The following is an 18,249-nucleotide window of genomic DNA, read 5'->3' as shown; positions in this document are numbered from 1 at the left end:
CAATGCCCAAAGGCGCTGTGGCCAAGAAAAGCGGTACAATAGACAGATTTACGAAACCAGCAAGCAAGGAGAGAGAGAGAAAAGCAACAGCCCCACAGACCAAATGGCCTCATCCTCGACACAGGCGGCACAGTCACCCATGGACCTGCAAGGACTCTTAAACTCTATGTAACAAGGTTTTGCAACACTTAATGATAAGCTTGATGGCATAAACACAAATGTGAAGTCGATCCGAAACCAACTAGAGAAGGCAACACGACGTATCACTGAGACAGAGACAAGAATTAGCAAAACAGAAGATACCCTGGAAGCACTACAGAATACCATCACTAATATGGCTCAAGACCTGGGCACAGTAAAACTGAAATGTAAGGACCTAGAAGTCCCCGAGGATGCACTCAAAGGCCTGATGGAACTGGCAGTTAACAAACTGCTCAAGGAATTACTGGCAAAACCCAGATGGTCAGCAATGTTTGTAGTGGAGAGGGCGCACAGATCTCTTGCCCCACGCCCTAAACCTGGCGCATACCCAAAGCCGATAATAGCCAGACTTATGAAATACAGAGATAGGTATTTGGTATTGAGGGCAGCCAGGGATAAACAAGAATTGAAACTTGGGTCTAATATCCTACGCATGTTCCCAGGCTATACAATGGCAGTGCAACAGGAACGGTGGACATTCCTGGGAGTTAAAAAGATGCTTCGAGAGCGAAAGATGCCATATGCAATGTTGTATCCAGCCAGACGACAGTTACAACTCAACAATAAGATGTATTTTTTCACGTTGCCCGAGGAATCAGTCTCCTTCGTTGAAGCGAATATACATATAACCAACAATCCGTCCCTCGAGGGAGACGAAACCGGAGAATGAGATTATCGACGCCATGGTCACTAATCCAGAATCGGCCCACCAGAGCGGCAAGATACAGCAACAGTGATATACATAAAGATGCTACCTGAATTGAAGTTTTATTGAACTGCAACATATCAATAGATGTAGTTCGTTATGAGAGATAGAAACGCACGCAAGTCCAAACCGAGGGAAGAGGAGATAAGAATTGATGACCCCCCCTGGCAGATGTCGAAGCGTCCCCCACATGCGAGTGCATGAGTTAGTGTCTGGGATGAAGGTTGGGAGGGGAAACTACATAGTTGAAGTTCTGCGAACTATGAGGGTGGGGGTGGGAGGGAAGCGGAAATGGTTGGGGTGTTAAAGTTGAAAAATTGCACAACTATATATCACAGCGACATTGCAATTGCACATTGGAATATGAAAGCAGAGACAGCAAATAGACAAAATGGCTAACAGGAACCCAGAGGAGATAGAATTATTGCCCTTGAATGTTAGAGGTGTAGGAATGCCGGTGAAAGCACGTAAGGTAATGGCATACATCAACAGAACTGGCGCACGTATACTGTTTTTACAGGAGACACACTTCTTGGATGATCAACAAAGTAAATTTGCGTCGGGATGGGGACCTCACGGATTTTACACCTCTTACTCCCCTAGGGCTCATGGGGAGTCATGATATTAATGCCCAAAACAAACCATTCACACACTTCAACGGACAGTGCCACTAATGGCAACGTTGTGGTACACAGTAAATTAGGTAACACCGAAACATTACTCGTCAATGTCTATGGTCCCAACATATTTTTATTTTAGCATTTGTAAAGCGCGCATACAGCCCAAAGGTATCGTGGCACTGTTACTTGTGGCAGTCTTCGTTACGAAGGGGTTACATACATGTGAAGATAACATAATTCAGGTATACATAGCTACACTTAAGGGTTAGAGTACATTATACCCTGGTTATACAATCATTCAGATACAGATTTCAGTTTAGAACAAATTGAGCAGGTGTCTAGGTATGCTCATTCTAGGGGTGAGACCAGGTAGAGTTCCTGTCTGTATGCGTCTTAGTTACATAGATACCCTGGAGTATTTACGCTGAGGTCTTCCAAAAATCTGCTCAATACACAACAGCCTAAATTATCTGCGGTGGAGATTTTAACACCATACTAGATCTAGACCTGGAAAGGATATTGAGTACCCCTCGTCCGCTCACTGATGAAGCCCGCGAAATAGGTCTGCACATGGCAGATTTGGGATTAATAGGTGCCTGGCGTGCAACACATTGGACACAAAGTGCATGCACATTCTACTCCTCAGTCCACGACATGCACTCTAGAATTGATATGTGGTTGGTATCTCGGAGGGTATTGGGATGGAAATTGACAGCCACATTATTACCCAGAACACTGTCGGACCATTCACCAGTACTGCTAGCACTCACTATCCCAGAGGTAACCCCGCAAAGACCACCATGGCAATTTAAGGCAGCAGCACTGTCAGACCCAATATACAAAACAAGCCTGACGCAACATGTCAATGAATTCTTTGAACACAATGATGGGTCAGTCACTAGTCTGGCTATATTATGGCAAGCGTTCAAGGCCTACATAAGGGGCGTAGCCATGTCCACCGAGGCCGGAGTGCTTAGGGACATGCGTAGAGAACTGGAGGGGAGAGAGAGGGAGATGGCCAAACTGCAGGAACAATATGCAACTGCCCCATCGGTGCAAACGGTGTCTGCAATCAAAGAACATCTAGATGACTACCGGGCTGCGGCTGACCGAGAAGTGCGTTACTTTGATAGATCAGCCTTGGCACGACGATATGGCGAACAAGAAAGACCAGGTAAACTACTAGCGCAGATGGTCAGCGGTGAAGGGGAACTAAGAACATACCATGCAGAACTAGTGTGGATGGGGTTGTGGTAACAAGTCGGGAGGAGGTCCGTAACATCTTCCTTGACTTTTATTCCCAGCTGTACTCTCCTCAAAGCACAGCTACAGACAAAGAGATAGACGATTACTTATCCAAGATACCCACAACTCTACTTTCGGGTGAAGCCAAGGGTGCACTAGACACTCCCCTGACAATTAGCAAAATAAAGGAAGCTATAAAAGCCCTACCGGGTGGAAATGCACCGGGCAACACTCCTAACTTTCTACCCTCCTCATTTGGGCAAAGAGGAAGAGAGTATGCATAGACTACTCAAAAAGGACTCTTGAGTTTTTACATTGCGAGAATGGCAAAATTTCGCCATGATGAACTTTTTGTGGGTTATACCGGTCCTAAGTTAGCACTAAGGGTGACTAAACAAACTATTTCCCAGTGAATTTCACTGGCTATTGGAGAGTGTTACAGACTGGCTGGAAAAGACCTGCCGGAAGGGCTTCGAGCCCATTGCTCAAGGGGTATGGCTCTTCAAAGGGGTGTCCCGGTGATTGACATTTGCTCAGCCGCAACTTGGGCACCAATTCATACCTTTGTTAAGCACTACTACTTAGACTCCTCATCTCAAGAAGGCCTCAATCCATTAATCACCAAGCTGATTAATGCCCCCTTCCCGGCTATTGCTCCCCCCAGCCTCAAGGAGGCTTGGGTCCTCCCACATTTAAAACCCAATGATAGGCCCTGATGTCCCTACCAACCATACACCCATTACAACTGTCCCTTTCCTCCTGAAAATCCTGGACAGAGTAGCATGCATTCAGATCCAGGCATTCTTGGAATCCAACAACTTATTAGGGTTGCGCCAATCAGGCTTTCGGCCAGGCCACGGCATGGAAAGCGCCCTTCTGGCCAAAAAAAAATCTGGGTGAAATCAAAGATGCTGGAAAAGTAGCCCTTCTCTTACTACTCGACTTGCCTGCCGCTTTCGATCTGGTGGATCACCATGTCAACATCTTGCCTCAGCTGCCCATTTCTCCCCTGAGGCCATATCTTGTATTTCCTTCTTTCTTTCAGACCGCTCGGAGGACCTTCTCGGCTACTGCCTCGGCTCCCCTGCCCAAGTAACATGTGGTGTCCCTCAGGGATCATGCGTGTCACCCACTCTTTACAGCATCTTTACAAAGCTGCTATTTGACCTGCTGGATTACCCTGGAATATCCTACAATAACTACGCGGACGATATGCAGATCCTTAGCCCTCTCACAGGAACCTACTCTTCTGACATAATCCTGTTATAGTCAGTCTTTCTGAAGAAACTGATGCTGAGCAGATGTGGTGGCCAGTGGCTATCCATGACTGGATAGCTACTGCCTGTTTGAATGGTGCCTCCTCCCAGCCTGCATCTTGGACAAAAGGGGGACTGCCACAGCTGTTCAGCAAAACATTGTTGTAACCAAGACTTCTTTGAAGAAGATCAACACATTAACGACTCGAAGACGAGCCCTGCAGCTCAACAGCATCGACTCAAGTGTTGTCCCTGTTACACCCTGCTCCCCTGTTCTGATCTCAAGAAGGCCTTTGTTGGTGCTTTGGCCACTGGAACGGTGTAAACAACCAGTCTCATCCCCTGCTTGAGGAATCCTGCCTGCTGAGCCTTCGAAAGTGTCCTTGTACCAACCAACCAGCTCTCTCCTGGGCTACCTTGTTGCCGTCAACCGTTCCGAGCAGAGCCTTGGAACTTTGCAGATCTTCAGTTTCTGCCCCAAGTCGACTGTCCCTGCATTTTCATCTGTCTCACTCCACGGCAAGCTGTGCTGTGCCTGCTCCTGTGTTTGATGCCTGAAAATAGTGTGTTGCTGCATAACTGTGGTGACTTCAGTTGCAACACTCATTCAATCCTGTGAGGTTCCTTGAAGTGGCCTGCCTCTCAGAACTCATCGTTCCTCATTTAGGTTTTCTACTGGAAGCTGCCTGGAACCAATTCATGTGCACAGCGACTGGCTAAAACTAAATCCCAACTAAATGTGGCCTCTGCATCTGTGACCCCTGGGCCTCCCTCAATGGAACAAAGCACAGTGGGTTGTGTCCCCAATGGATTCCAGAACACCTGCAATGGTTTCCGGAAGAATCGGAGTCATGGGGGGTAAGTTACATACCTGTTTCTGCCCGCCCATAGGGTTATATGGGTGTGAAGTCCTGGTTATAACTCACTCTTACCTAACCTCTGGTAGAATAACCAAGTTGAAGGTCCTTCTCTAGGGCTTTTCTAATGTGTTGGATTGAGTTCAGTACTCACCTGAACTTTATTTGAACTTTTTTCTAACTTTTGATAACTCTAATAATCCTAACCACTCACACTATAAATCTCTATATAAACCTACCTGACGATGTATATGCTTTGGAACTGTGACCTTTGGGCACAAGACCCCAAGCCATCTTAGAGTGGTTCTTTATAAGATTGAGATATGCTGTTTCATGTTGATTGTAAAGAGTTGTCTACTTTTATGCATCTGACTACTCAACTGTGTTGCACTGGTAATTGATTAATATGCAATTCGAATTCTCCAATGTTTGGATGTGTATACCTGTTTTATACGGTTTTGTGTGACAATATTTACTGTTGATTTTTATCTGCTTAGTGTGTAAACTATAAAGTCCACTGTCTCACTTGAATTACTGGTGTTGCTTTGTGTAGACTCCTCTTAGCTGTAGACCACTCACACCCTTCCTGAGACTAAGGCATGCTTCTGCTACCTCACGTTGATTGGGTTTGGCTAACCTCTGTGTGTCTTTCCTGTTCACCATAACAGTGTGGCCTCCTAAAATACTAAAACCAGGGCTGATTTTGGTAATCCATCATAACTTCTTCCTTGAGCTTCCATTCATGGAAACCTAGCTAGTAGGCCCAGCAATTTACTCTCACTGGCCTCCTCCTTTTTTTGTCTTCTTCACACCCTTGTGATTGGCTCTTTCAGATCTTCTGAGCATCTGAGGCAGGCCCTCCGTTGCTCTCTACCTCCTTGTTCTTTATATCCTCTGTCCCACTTCCTTATCCCACCTTGCAATTTCTCAATCTGTTCATCTCTTGAACTAATAATTGTACCAACTTCCTGTCTCTTTCCTGCCTCTTTCCATTAACTACTTCTTGTTTTCCTCCACTGCTTATAAACTCCTATCATGTTGCCTCATTTCTGCTCCTTGCTATCACCATACATCTTGCGCACTTTGATTCTCCACCAATAATCTTGTCTTTTCCCTTCAAACATTCTCCCTTCTGCTCTGCATTTACTTTCCACCGCCTCTTTCATACCATGCTCTCATTCCTTCCACCCTCTTCCTTCCTACCTTCACTTCTCTTAAAAACTGTCCTCAGTAATACTCTCTTCCGAAGTATGTTCCTCCTCAATGCTTTCCCCGTCAAGTCTCTAACTGACCTACTCTATTTACTGTATCAACTTCACATCTTTCTCACTACTTCCTTATTCAGCCATCTGTGCCCTTCCCAATTCCCAATAAATGGTCTCTTCGCCTTCATCCCTTTTTGGTTCTTGTTCTCAACCGTTGCTCTCCCAGTCATTGAGCTCCTTTTCTCCTTCACCCCTTTGTGCAACTCTTTCTCCCCGTACTCTAGGGTATCAACTTCCACCTCCATTACTCTTACCCACCTTTCAGTCTTTTTGGTAATCACTCTCAACACATTCTCCTGCTTCTCTCCTCTAGCTTTAAGACTCCAGTTTCTTCCAGCCTCGTTGGTCTCTCCTCCAGTCTCCAGATTCAGGCTCTGCTCCTGCACCTGCTCCTTCTAGGATCCGACAAATGAACTCTGGGCTTCCATAACCATAGCTTCAATCCCCAAATCTCTACCACATTTCTAGTAGCTTGACTCCTCCTCTTGGGGTGTACCTTTCCTAATATGGGATGGCTGTATATGGCTGTGCAAGCCTAAATAAAATCTTGAAACTCCTGCCAGACCTGCAGGTCCAGCACTTAGCTTATTTACTCAACCGAAGAGAAATGCATTTGTCCCATGAAATGGATGGGATAATATTATTTTTCTAGAAAAATAAGCTTGGTGGCACATAAATTAACTTTACCAGTGCCATGTGCCCATCAAAATAAATAAGCTCTCAGTCGATGGAACTGTGTGGGAGCCGACTTGCCCTGAGGCGGTGCGCACACTGTACAGTGACAAACAAGGGAACCAGGCAATGCCTCACCTCACAGCACAGGGAAGCCAGGGCCTTGTGGAGGTGACTTTGCCTCCACCCATCCATGTGCATACTGTTTCAAATATGCTAAACAATTACTTTGAGGGATATTATTCAGAAGCGTTGTTAATGAAGGTCTATGCTTCTCCCCTGAGTTTTTGCACATTATTCTTCTGCTAAATTCTCAGAGACCCAATTTAACATAAGACATAAGACAAATGCTGGAAAAATGAGCATGATTAATCAAACACTGGATGTTGCCAAATTGAGTTCATATAATCAATTACCCCCCTCAGAAAATGAGGAGATGCTGCCAATACCCTTGCCTTCTAATGGACCATTCTAGTCGCTGCACATCGTTATGCACTTGCTCCATATGAACACTCCATGTCCAATATTTAATCCCACATTGGCTGTAATATAGGAAGCCACCAGTGTCCAGTCAACGGATCTAAAACAAAAGGATCGAATGCCTTTTGTTCGACAGCAAAAGGACTGAAAAAAAGGGTCGAATGCTTTTTAATTTATTTATATATTTTTTTTGTTTGATATGCATAAAAAAAAGGTTAAAAAGAAAACAGGGGTGGGGGGAACCCCCATTAAAAAATAAATTCAACCCTTTTTTTCGGTCCTTTTGGTTTCGAAAAAAAGGGCATTCGATCCTTTTTTTTCGATCCTTTCATCTACAACCGAAGCCACCACAGCATCATACCGAAAGTAAAATCATCTGAGATACGTGCCACAAGCGAACCCCATATTCTGCATTAGTGTACCCTCCTTACACCCCACCACCTCCTTCATGTTCCCTTTTGCCTACTACCAAGGGGGAGACTTATTTCAACGAGTTAAATCCCTTAGCAGCAGTTACCAAGTTTGATGACATTGAGTCGATATCTGGTGGATTCTCAATAATCTGGCATACATGGATCTTTTTTGATGCAATTATAGCAAGGGCTACAATGGGGTTCTTCTATGAGGCCAAATCGTCATTCTGTTTGAAGGATATACTTCATGTCCTGTTAAATAGCTACTGCAGGAGCATGATGCTCTAAGGCCCAATCTCTCGTATGCACATGCAACAAGGAGAATCACTTGGGCACCACTTTACATGTCCTGTTTAATCTATTGCTTCCTGGAAAATGTAGTCTTTGTTCAATTCAATTGAATTTTTTAGACCAACACACCTGATAATTGTTAAATTAAGGGCCAGCCCTGTAAACATGGTGATCAAACCACTGCAATTGCTGTGAATCCTGCTACAGGGCCCCATCTGAGGAAGTTCAGACTGAACTGCAGCACATGCTGCTGTGCGGCCTTTTATCCTGCAGCACAACAGGGTATGCTTTTGCAGGAACTTGTGTGGCACAATGCAGCCAGAGTGCTCATGCATTGCATTTAGTCTGATTTATCACTAAGCATTCTGGGACTTGTAGTCTGTTTTATGCCATTTGAATCAAAGTACTATGTCCCACAGTTCATTATCAAAGCCAACTCTAGATGAGCTAATCAGGGCATGGCTTGGAACATCTTGGGAGGGGCATGCCACTGAGAGGCTGATGTAAAGCCTCATCTGTTGTGGAGCAGGTAATGGAAGCAAATGCTGCTACAAAGCCATGTCTGGTGCTTTGCAGGGACATTCTGTTGCTAGGATCAATTTTCTGCTTTTCAGCCAGGGGTACCAAAGGGCGTGCTGGTGCAAGGTTTTCCAACCACCAACAACCTTCAGTCATAAAGGCACCATCCCCTCGGCACACACCAAAGGACTCCTCAACTAATGGAAGGCAGCCCAGGGGCAAACGTGCCGGTGCTACTGTTACTACATTTGACCCTCTTATCACCCCACCACTTGCTGGTGCTGGACTCCGACTTTGCCCTAACTTAGTGTTCTGAAGCTGCCAGTTCTTTACAGTGCACATTCTTCTCTAAATGGCAGGTGCTCACACAAGGATCTGCAACTCATCACCAAACAGCTTAGCAGGAGATGTATTAACTCTACCAGAAGCTGTTGCTTTTAGATGTTGATCCCTGACATAGCAAACAAACATCCTAGAAAGGGGGGAAGGGGATGGGGGGGGTTCTACCTCAAGGTTGAGAACAATCAAAATGTCACTCAACCCTCCCAAAAGCTACTGACAATGCTAGAGTTCAAGTGGATTTGGTGAGGCCTGCTGTAGAGCAATTGGTCAGTGCTTCCTAAGCCTCAGTGTTCGCTAGCTATGCCCTGGAGAGGATTCCTTGTCTTTTTGAGTCCCGTGTCCAGGCTGGATATGGGACTTGTAATTCTTTATCTCTGAGATAGACCCCTTGGTTTGGTTTTTGATCTAGATTGGGATCTGTCAGGTGTACTGGTCATGTGTGGGAGGTGTTTCATTTGGTGAGGATCAAGGCTTTAAAAGCCTGGTCTGCCATATTGGGTTGACAAACCCTACTCGGCTGTGCAAATACACTAGTGCTGGGCCCCAGTAGCAGAGCAATGTCCTCGCTCAACAGTGACTGCCTTCCACGCCGCTTATTCCTCTAATGTATCTGGGTATGAGTTCAGTATACAAATGAATAGACCCCCTTCTTTCTCTGGGATTTATAGAATCAATAATGATCCACCGTTAGGTCACATTCCCAGTGTCATAGCTGCATGAGGTGATTAACCAGATGAGAATTTGAATGTTTTTCGTTCTGATGCCTGATGCAGGCATGTTGATTACCCAATATGAAATGTTATACAGTTAAGCCCTTGAGAGAAGCAACCAAACATGCATGGACAAGCGACCATCTATGTGCAGGTTTGTACAAGCAATTAGTGTGTCCTCAAAGTAGAGGTAAACATTGCCAAATGTAACCTGTATTGTTCTGTTGGTAAAAGGACATGATGCTCAATTTCCACAGTGACCCACAATGTGGTCCAATCCACATGCTGCAATAATGTATAGGTGTTGTGTATCTTTTCTTAATGGATGTACTTGTTTGTCTTGCATGTTTTTCCCCCCTCTTCAAGCAAGGATAGAGGTAGGTTTGACAGGTCCCTAAGCATGGACAAGACCTGACAGCTGTGTTTAATTGATTTCTTGACGTGATTGCTGTGTCTCAAGTATGCAGTAATACATTTCTGCCTACGCCCTTTGGTTTGGGAACTGCATTGACCAGATTTTCATGGTTAGTGTACCAAGCTGGCTTGTTTGTTAATGCGCTGAGGTTATATAGGCTGGCTATAAGGCGGCTCCATAAAGTGTCTGCCTCAGCAGAGTTATTTTTGTTAAAGCAATGGCATCTGATGTGTAAGACTTGCCCATAGAAAAGCTTTGCAGTCTTGGCTATAATAATTTAGTAATGTAGTAAGGTATTGAAGCCTGTCTCTTTCCTGTACAGTTTGCTATACAGTTGTCCCTCTTCATTTTGATATGGTAACATTTAAAAATGGTAACTCCAGGTTTCAAAATTGAGGGGAGCTGGGAGCTATTTAGCTCCTGCTTCTAGCATAGTAGAGCCTGGTTAGCTGAAACCAAAGGTGACCAGGAGCTACTTTTGGCTCCTAGGCCAACTGGTGCCTTTCAAACATGTACATGTGACATTAACTTGGAGTATTTGAGAATGTTCATAAAGAAGAATTAGAACACATCTAGTACACATTTAAACACAGTGGACCAAAAATTAAAGGGGCATCTCTGATAGCTCCTGGTTCCCCTGCGGTAGCTCCTGCCTACAGGGTGATGCCCGACACACACAAGCTGGTTTTAGCTCCTGCTCATTGAATCTCAATTTCAAACCCTGTACTCTGGTGTATAGCAGAGTTGACGCTCACACTGCATTTGGTGAGCCAAAAAGCAGAGTTTTCCTGCCGTTTCATGATCCAATCATCAATGTAGCATTGCTGCATGTGTGCGTGATCTTAGTGCAGATTATTGGACTCAATACATTCATGCTCGAAAGCAGCCTTGTATAGATTGGCCTAGCTTGGGCAAAGACCACCTTGTTTGCAGTGCTTTTGAGTTGTAAGAAAAATATGCCTCATGCAGGAAGAATTGTGTGCAAGGGCCATATTCATAGGTTCTAAAAATGAAAGCAAGAAGTACTGTGAATGGTGCGGTGGGCAAAACATTGTGGTCTGCATCTGATTGTGTGCCAATGGAATGTCTGCTGAGCTGTCTTGATGTGTTTATTTTATGTTTTAGCCTTGAGTGACTAGGCGATGACTGGCATTTTTCTGTATGGGTGCTTCCAGTAAGGCATGATGTAGCAGAAGGATCTAATTTGATAGAATCAGCTTCCCACTGTAGCTTTAACTTTAGTTTCAATAGTAAGGGAGTTGCCCTTGTGGAATCTGAGTCAAAACATGAGGCAGTTTGCAAGTTGTGTTTGATTTAGGGTTGAGAATTCCATAACTTTGTAGGTAAATTGAGAATCTTCTGTGGAATTGTTGCCGATTAAGACAGACTTGTTGATCTCCAAGAGCTGAGTCCTATATCAACATAGGGGCAAGAGGATGGATCCTTGAGGTACCCTGCAGAAGTTATTGTGAGAAGATGATTTGAATGGGGAGAATATAGGTAGTCGTTGTCCAATTCCAGAGGAGCAAGGCCATTCAGCGTTAACACGGTTACCTCATTGTCTAATGGCTTCATCTCTTTTAGGAGGATTTTGTGACTGATATTGTTGAAAGCTGCCAAGACACAGAGAAGGATGAGTGCATTTGATGTGTCTGCGTAATCATTTATTTAAGTATTCCATATGGATGAGCTCCGGCTATTGTGTTATGACTTTGGGGGCACAGACCTTCTGGAGATCATGTTGTGTTGCAAGAGCTGGCTCATCCACCGCCTCCTGTATAAAATTTCAATTTGAAGAACCTTCTGAAGGCACACATTATGGTGGAGTGTCTTGTTGGGCTTTGTTTAGATCCACTTAAATCAGTAGGATTTTGTCATTGAAGTTTATGTCACTGTTGCGATGCGGCTGGTTTGGTGTTAAAGGCTAATGGGTCTTGAACTCTGTGATTTTTGGACATTTCTTTTAAGATACATTGTTCATATTCCATGCAGTGTGCATAGGGGGCTTGTCTGGCCTTTAGCATCTCCAACCTGTATATCTGGAGCTGCCAGTAATATGCAAAGTAATTTTTCCTCCCGATTGCCTTCTTGCGTCTAACCTTTCTTGAGGTAATTGAGGGTATCAGTATTTCATCTAGTGGCTTGCTTTTTTGTCAATGTTTAAAGGGTTACTTTGATTCCAGCATATAAGGGCTTGTTACATCTATTTGTGGAGAGAACGGATTTCTTCTCCTGTTCCTAGAAAGTTTGGGAGGGGGTGATCTTTAGACACTGCAAACTTGATCACCAAACGTCTAAGATGCCTCCCCTGTGAATCAGTTTGCTGAAGTGGAGTAGCGCACACTGTGGCCTTCAGTGCATGCCTAGTACACCACATGCACATCTGCACACTTAGCCATGCACTTTCATTTTGCTGCCTTCTGAACAGACTTTTGTGCTTGTTCTCTATTCTCCATGTGTTTGCTCTTAGCAGATCCAGGGCTTTGATAATCAGAAAATGATGTAATGATGTAATGAAAATTATTATAAATACTTCTCAATTCACCTTTACAAAACCATGCGGGTATGGTCATCCAGATAGCTCCTCCTTAACATTTGGAATTGGCTCCAAGACCAGAGGTCCTATTAGCACCAGATCCCATCCTGGATCCAACATTGAGGTATGTGCAATCTCGAACACCGGCTAGTCATGTGAGATGCCACTTCAGCCCAAATCTACTAGGCATCTATCACTTATCTTATCTCAGGGTTTTGTACAGACTATAGACATCTGGCTGCATACCAGGGTGTGTATCAGGTGTGGTACTGTCTTACTTTGAGACTCATTCTCCCACTACCCACCATGAAGATAAAGCAGACCTCTGTTTCCCCCAGGAGTCCTCCACGTCTCCTTCGGTAATGTCCTCACACCTGATGAATTCCTTGGGTCCGATCCCCATCTCGAGTATGCAGGTTATCCATCCAAACCTGATTTGCATCCTGTACTTGCTCATCCTTCAAGTGGTAGACTCCTTTGGTGCATATGGTTCAAGGCTCCACTGCCAACAGCATTGTCATCCTCTAACCCCCCATCAGAGGTTCCATTAACGTAATCATTAATGACATGTGATGTCAAACCTTGCAAATGTATCCATTAATAGCTTGCTCGTTGAGACCCACACATCACAGTGCCACCAGTGGTTCATTTTCCTCTCCTTGTACCTGCTGGTTAAGCTTGTGCTCGGATTATGACTTCTGTTTGGACTTTGCTCTGTCATTGCCTCATCAACCCACAAAACTCCCAATTCCAAGACCTGACACTCCACCGAAGACTTCTATGCCTTTGCTCGGGGGGCTTTAGATTTCCAGGCTCTATTTAGAGCCTGATCAGGTGGATGATTATGTCCCTTTAAAAGAAATATGTATTTCCTACACTGCATGAGGTTGGTTACATTGTTATTAGAGAGGCATGTTTACAATAAGGTGGTAATATTGCTTTGAGTTAACAAAAGTAGAAGTCCCAGTAATTTGAAGCATTGACTTGAGCTGCATTACATATATTATGTGACATTTTACCATTTCTTTTGTTTAGTACTGGTATGTCAGGTTTAGAACAAAAAAAATGTTTATTCTATCTTTCATTCTCTTTGCCTTATTTACTTTCAGCAAAGTTCTATTTCTCACATCGCTGGCCTCAAGATCATTTACCGTACACTTTCATTCTCTTAACTTCTCAGATTGCTTCAATGTGTGCTTTTTCTCAACCACGAAAATATGGATCTATGTGAACATACCAACACTAAAATACCGACTAGAACTTAACAATAAATGTCCTACCTAAAAACGCTCATGTTTAATAATCTGTTCAATTTGTCCATATTTTCAAAAACAACACAACTAAATTAACTTTCATACTTCCATTTAGTTTCTTAGTTGTATATTTATTTACCATTTCCTTTTCACGAGGGGTTAGCAATACACATGATATTTTTTTATGGAGACCAACATGCACCTTGATGAGTATGTAAATACTCCAAAATGAGACCAATACATCTAGATTAAATATAATGCCCAAATAAGATAAATCCCTCTAGATGAAAAATAATGGTGGCCATACTCCTGTATCCCTATTAAAGTCAAGAAAAACTCTTGCAGCAAACATCTCTCACAGGGGAAACTTTCCCCCACACCTCTTTAATTTGCAAGTACTTCCCAGTCTGAACCCTCTCACACACTGTTCTGCTGTGTGAAGCAAGTTGAAAGTAATTTCCTCGGTATGTGAGTTGCGGTTTAAAACAAAAATGAATACATTGCTGATCATAAGGCCATGCCAATATTATTTACTTAAAATGATTTCTAAATTCTATTTCCTTCACAAATCTGCATTGCTATAGTTTGCACTTATCTCTGGATATCCCTATCCCCTTTGACATCAAGATTCAAACAAAAATCTGAGTCGGTTAACAAGTGTTTGCAAAACTCTGTAACACATGTTGGTAAAAGAGTTAAAATAGCAGAAAATGTTCTGTAAAGCACATGGTCAGTATTTTTTGTTGGTATGACTGGAAGCCAGAAATATTTACTTAGTGGTAACATGATTTTGATTGTATTTGCTGTTTTTGGTTGACTCTTCTTTTTATCTTCTCTGCAGTCCCTTCAGTCTGAATATGTTCAATACTAAGACCTTGCTACTTCGGTGAAAGCAGCTCAGCTCTTAGATTCTCCAATACCTTGAGGTGGAGGAACAGGGGAAAGAGTAGGATTCTGCTCTCCAGGTTCAGAGTACTACCTTCATACACAAAAAACACTTTAAGAAATCAAGGAGGAAATTTTTAAAACCAGAGGTTTCACCGAATTGACTACTACAAATGCACTGAGATCCTCTGTGCATTGGAAGCTACAACTTGTTCGTATACCAATGCATAATTTCAATTTAATCAATATAATTTTTGGAATTTGTTCTAACATACTGAATGGACATGATTATCATGTGTATATAATGGTCAAAGGAAATGTATGTATTGACAAGTGAAAATACTATTTTGATATGTTCTAAAGATGTACACAAATGTATAAAGTATGAATATTTTAATTTTAGAAATTCTTTTCGGTTTTTGCTACCCAAAATATGGAGGTTTTATGTTTTCTTAGTGATTTTATCCATAGTTTGTGAAATTACTTTCTTTCAGAGAGATAATTTTGCTGGTTTACTTGTACAAATAAGCTGCTTTAATGTTTTATATGTTAACTATGTTTTAATTCTTCTTTAATAAGTGACTTTGTAAAAAAAAGCCTGTGACCAGAAACTAGTGAAGTCCAGCACGACATTTTACATGCTGGTAAAACCTCCATCAATTTCAATAAAGGGAACAAAGGGAGCGTGTTAAGCTTAAATATCTCGAAGTTAAAAATATTCAAATATTAAATGGGTGGATTCATATTGTGAAGTTCAAAAAAATTGGCACAGCATCTTGTACTGTCTGTCCTGCTTGCATTGGTTGGAATGTTTCATGTAATCTTGACTTATTTATTTAATTTTCACTCCGTCTAAGCGAGCGAGTGGTGCAATTTTTTTCAATTGTACTCTTTTTGTAGATATTGCAAATATGATCTGGTTATGCTCTTAATGAAACAGTTCATATTTGAAAATTCTATTTCTCATTTCTAAATGTGCAATCATGGTTCCCTGTAGCTTACTGCATAAAATAGAAATTTCAAAGGAAATCCAACATCGACTTAACAGTTTAACCATATACAAATGAAAAAATAATGAATGCCTTTAAATGTATTTTATATTGTTAAATAACGTTTCACAAAATAGAAAGACAGGAATCGGAATGCCTGCTTTGATTGCTGGGACGTAGAGAGTTTATTTCTTCTAATATGACTAATTTGAAGGAGTATTAACTGTTTTAAATATTGTCCCTTGTTGACAAGGTAAGAATTATGTACATTTGTAAATCACACACATAGAAATCTACTTTTGATCATGTTTTAAAGTTTCAATCCTTGAAGGGCAGCTAAATATGAATTTGTGTTGTGTGTTCTTTAAGCAGATGCCTGTGATATCAACATTAACATATTGAGTTTCATTATGGTATTATTGCACTAAACTAAATCCGAGAAGGAGCAATATGTGCAATGAGAAATGCACAATACTTCTTGCCACAATCAAAATGTAATTTAAGAATCTTTTATTTGTATTGAACATGTGATTACTTGATTGCTGCTGTAATGATGGATAAAAGCACACGTATGTTAAACATATTGCACACTATGAAGTGAAAGATTTATCGACCCTGCAATAATTGGTGTTTAATTGATAATTCAAGAGGAGAAATGACTAGCTAATTTGTTCAGTGTAACATTTTATGGACGATTTACTTTGTTTTTGAGTGCAGATATTGTACAAAGGTTCTGGGAAATACTGTATTTGTTGAACACACAGAGTAATGCACATATGTATCAAATCAAAGGATTGTTTGGCAAGTAATTCTACCTCTAATAAAGATTTTGTATATTGGCACACATTGTCTGTAATACATTCTTTAAGTACTTCTATTTGGCCGTCAAATTATGTAAAACGTTAAACCTCTGCTAAATGTATTATTTCTGTTTCAAGTTAAGCCACTTATTTGAAGTCATAATGTAATATGTTATGCTACTATAACTTGGTATGATGGGCTTTCTTTATACAGGTTTGTAAAGATTTAGACTGCAAAATATTCACTACTCACTGTTATTTGCTAAAGAAAGTCAAATGAGTAAAGTGACATTTTGCATTAGATTGTGCAGGGCAGATGGCATTTGCTTGATCAACAACTCTCTACATTGACTTGCTTGGTTAGGTCACAAGAGCAACATCACTCAGCTTTTAACACTTAATATCTCAGGGAAAGAATACAGAGAATGGTATGTGAGATTTGGAATTTAAAGTAGTTTCAGATTCTCACTGAGGCAGATCAATATCCGAAATTTGAGTTCTAAGGTTCAGAATAAGTATTATAATTGTTGATCGTTCCTGAATAGCATCCTTTCGTCAGTTTCTGTGCTTATTATTGACCATCAGTTTCTTGTATTAGCGTGAGATGCACCAAAATAGCCATACCTCCCCTCCAATGGGAGCCAACGACTCAGATGACCTTTCTACTAAAGCCAGGGTACCGACATAGTTCTCCTGAGTGATGATGCTAGTTAACAAACATTAATCAAAGTGAATTTCAGTAGCTTTTTGTACTTCTCTTCTTCCATGCTGCAGTTAAACTTTTCAACATTCTTAATTGTCTGCTCCTTTGCAAAACAAAATCTGAAGGCCACTTGAACATTTCTTATTTTCTTGCTTCTCAGCATCGGAACCAGCCAAGTCCTCCTAATTGTTTCATACAAGGGACATAGCAATAAAAAGTGCATTTGGGATTCCTCATGATGAATACGGTACAGGCATTTCGTGGATCCACCTCCCTGCCAAGTGGCTGTGTATGTACTGACTGGCACAATTCCCAGTCTAATTTTCAATAATAGTATCCAATCCTTTGCTCTCAGACTATCGAGATCTCGTTCAAACCCTTTTGAGTCTTTCAGATCCAGATACTTTTCCAATAGGTGGGAAATCTGCATAAATCACTCGTATTTTATACAATAGCCACTCGGTATATGCTGCTTTAAGGTGCTCATTGGCTCCAGATTCATAGTATTTTTGTATTTGTATTTATTGCGTTTATATAGCGCTTTACATTATAACAAAAATACATAGAATATGATGACAATAGAAGCAAATTACAGACATGAAACAAACCAATAAAACGGTATGTAGAACAATTTACATAGGTCAATAAACAAGAAAAGGAAAGGGGGAGGAGAAAGGGGAAAGCTGAGGGAGTCTGGACGGGGGGATAAAATGAATTTCCAAGGGGAGGGGAGGAAGCGTATGAGGAAACGGAGCAGTTAGGGAGAGGTAAATAGGGGAAAGAAATGAGGGAAGTGAGAGAAGTAAAGGGAGATAATGAGGGTTGTCAGGGCGGAGAATGGATAAGAGATTTCAAGGATGAACGGAAGGAGGAGTAGGTGGGGATGGAGCGGATAGGAAGAGGTAGAGAGTTCCAGTGTAGGGGGGTAAGGACCTGAAAGGAGCAGAAACGAGAAGAGGCACATGGGGACGGGGAAACAGTGAGTAGGAAGAGATCAGCAGATCGGAGGGAGTGTAGAATGAAAGGAGAGAGGAGAAATGGGGGGAGCGTGATCGTGGAGAGATTTAAAAACCAGACGAGGAAGTGAAATT

The 18,249-nt window shown here is 42.1% G+C and overlaps 1 protein-coding gene across 6 annotated transcripts in view; it reads left to right on the top strand.

Annotated features, from left to right (window-relative positions):
* CDC14A (cell division cycle 14A) overlaps positions 1–18,249 on the top strand; it is a 1,359,412-nt gene that overhangs the window by 1,025,063 nt on the left and 316,100 nt on the right. For 3 of the 6 annotated variants that reach the window (XM_069641580.1, XM_069641578.1, XM_069641581.1), the window contains one exon: positions 14,623–16,357. The exons of the other annotated variants lie outside the window; for them this stretch is intronic. In XM_069641580.1, the coding sequence (XP_069497681.1) occupies positions 14,623–14,652 (30 nt within the window). In that variant the 3' untranslated portion in view covers positions 14,653–16,357. Of the gene's footprint in view, positions 1–14,622; positions 16,358–18,249 lie in introns of those variants that run through there. 6 annotated transcript variants of the gene reach the window in all.

This window comes from Ambystoma mexicanum, chromosome 1q, assembly GCF_040938575.1.
Source record: "Ambystoma mexicanum isolate Mex_15411 chromosome 1q, UKY_AmexF1_1, whole genome shotgun sequence".
Taxonomy (NCBI): domain Eukaryota; kingdom Metazoa; phylum Chordata; class Amphibia; order Caudata; family Ambystomatidae; genus Ambystoma; species Ambystoma mexicanum.
This window is presented reverse-complemented; position numbering and strand designations above follow the sequence as displayed.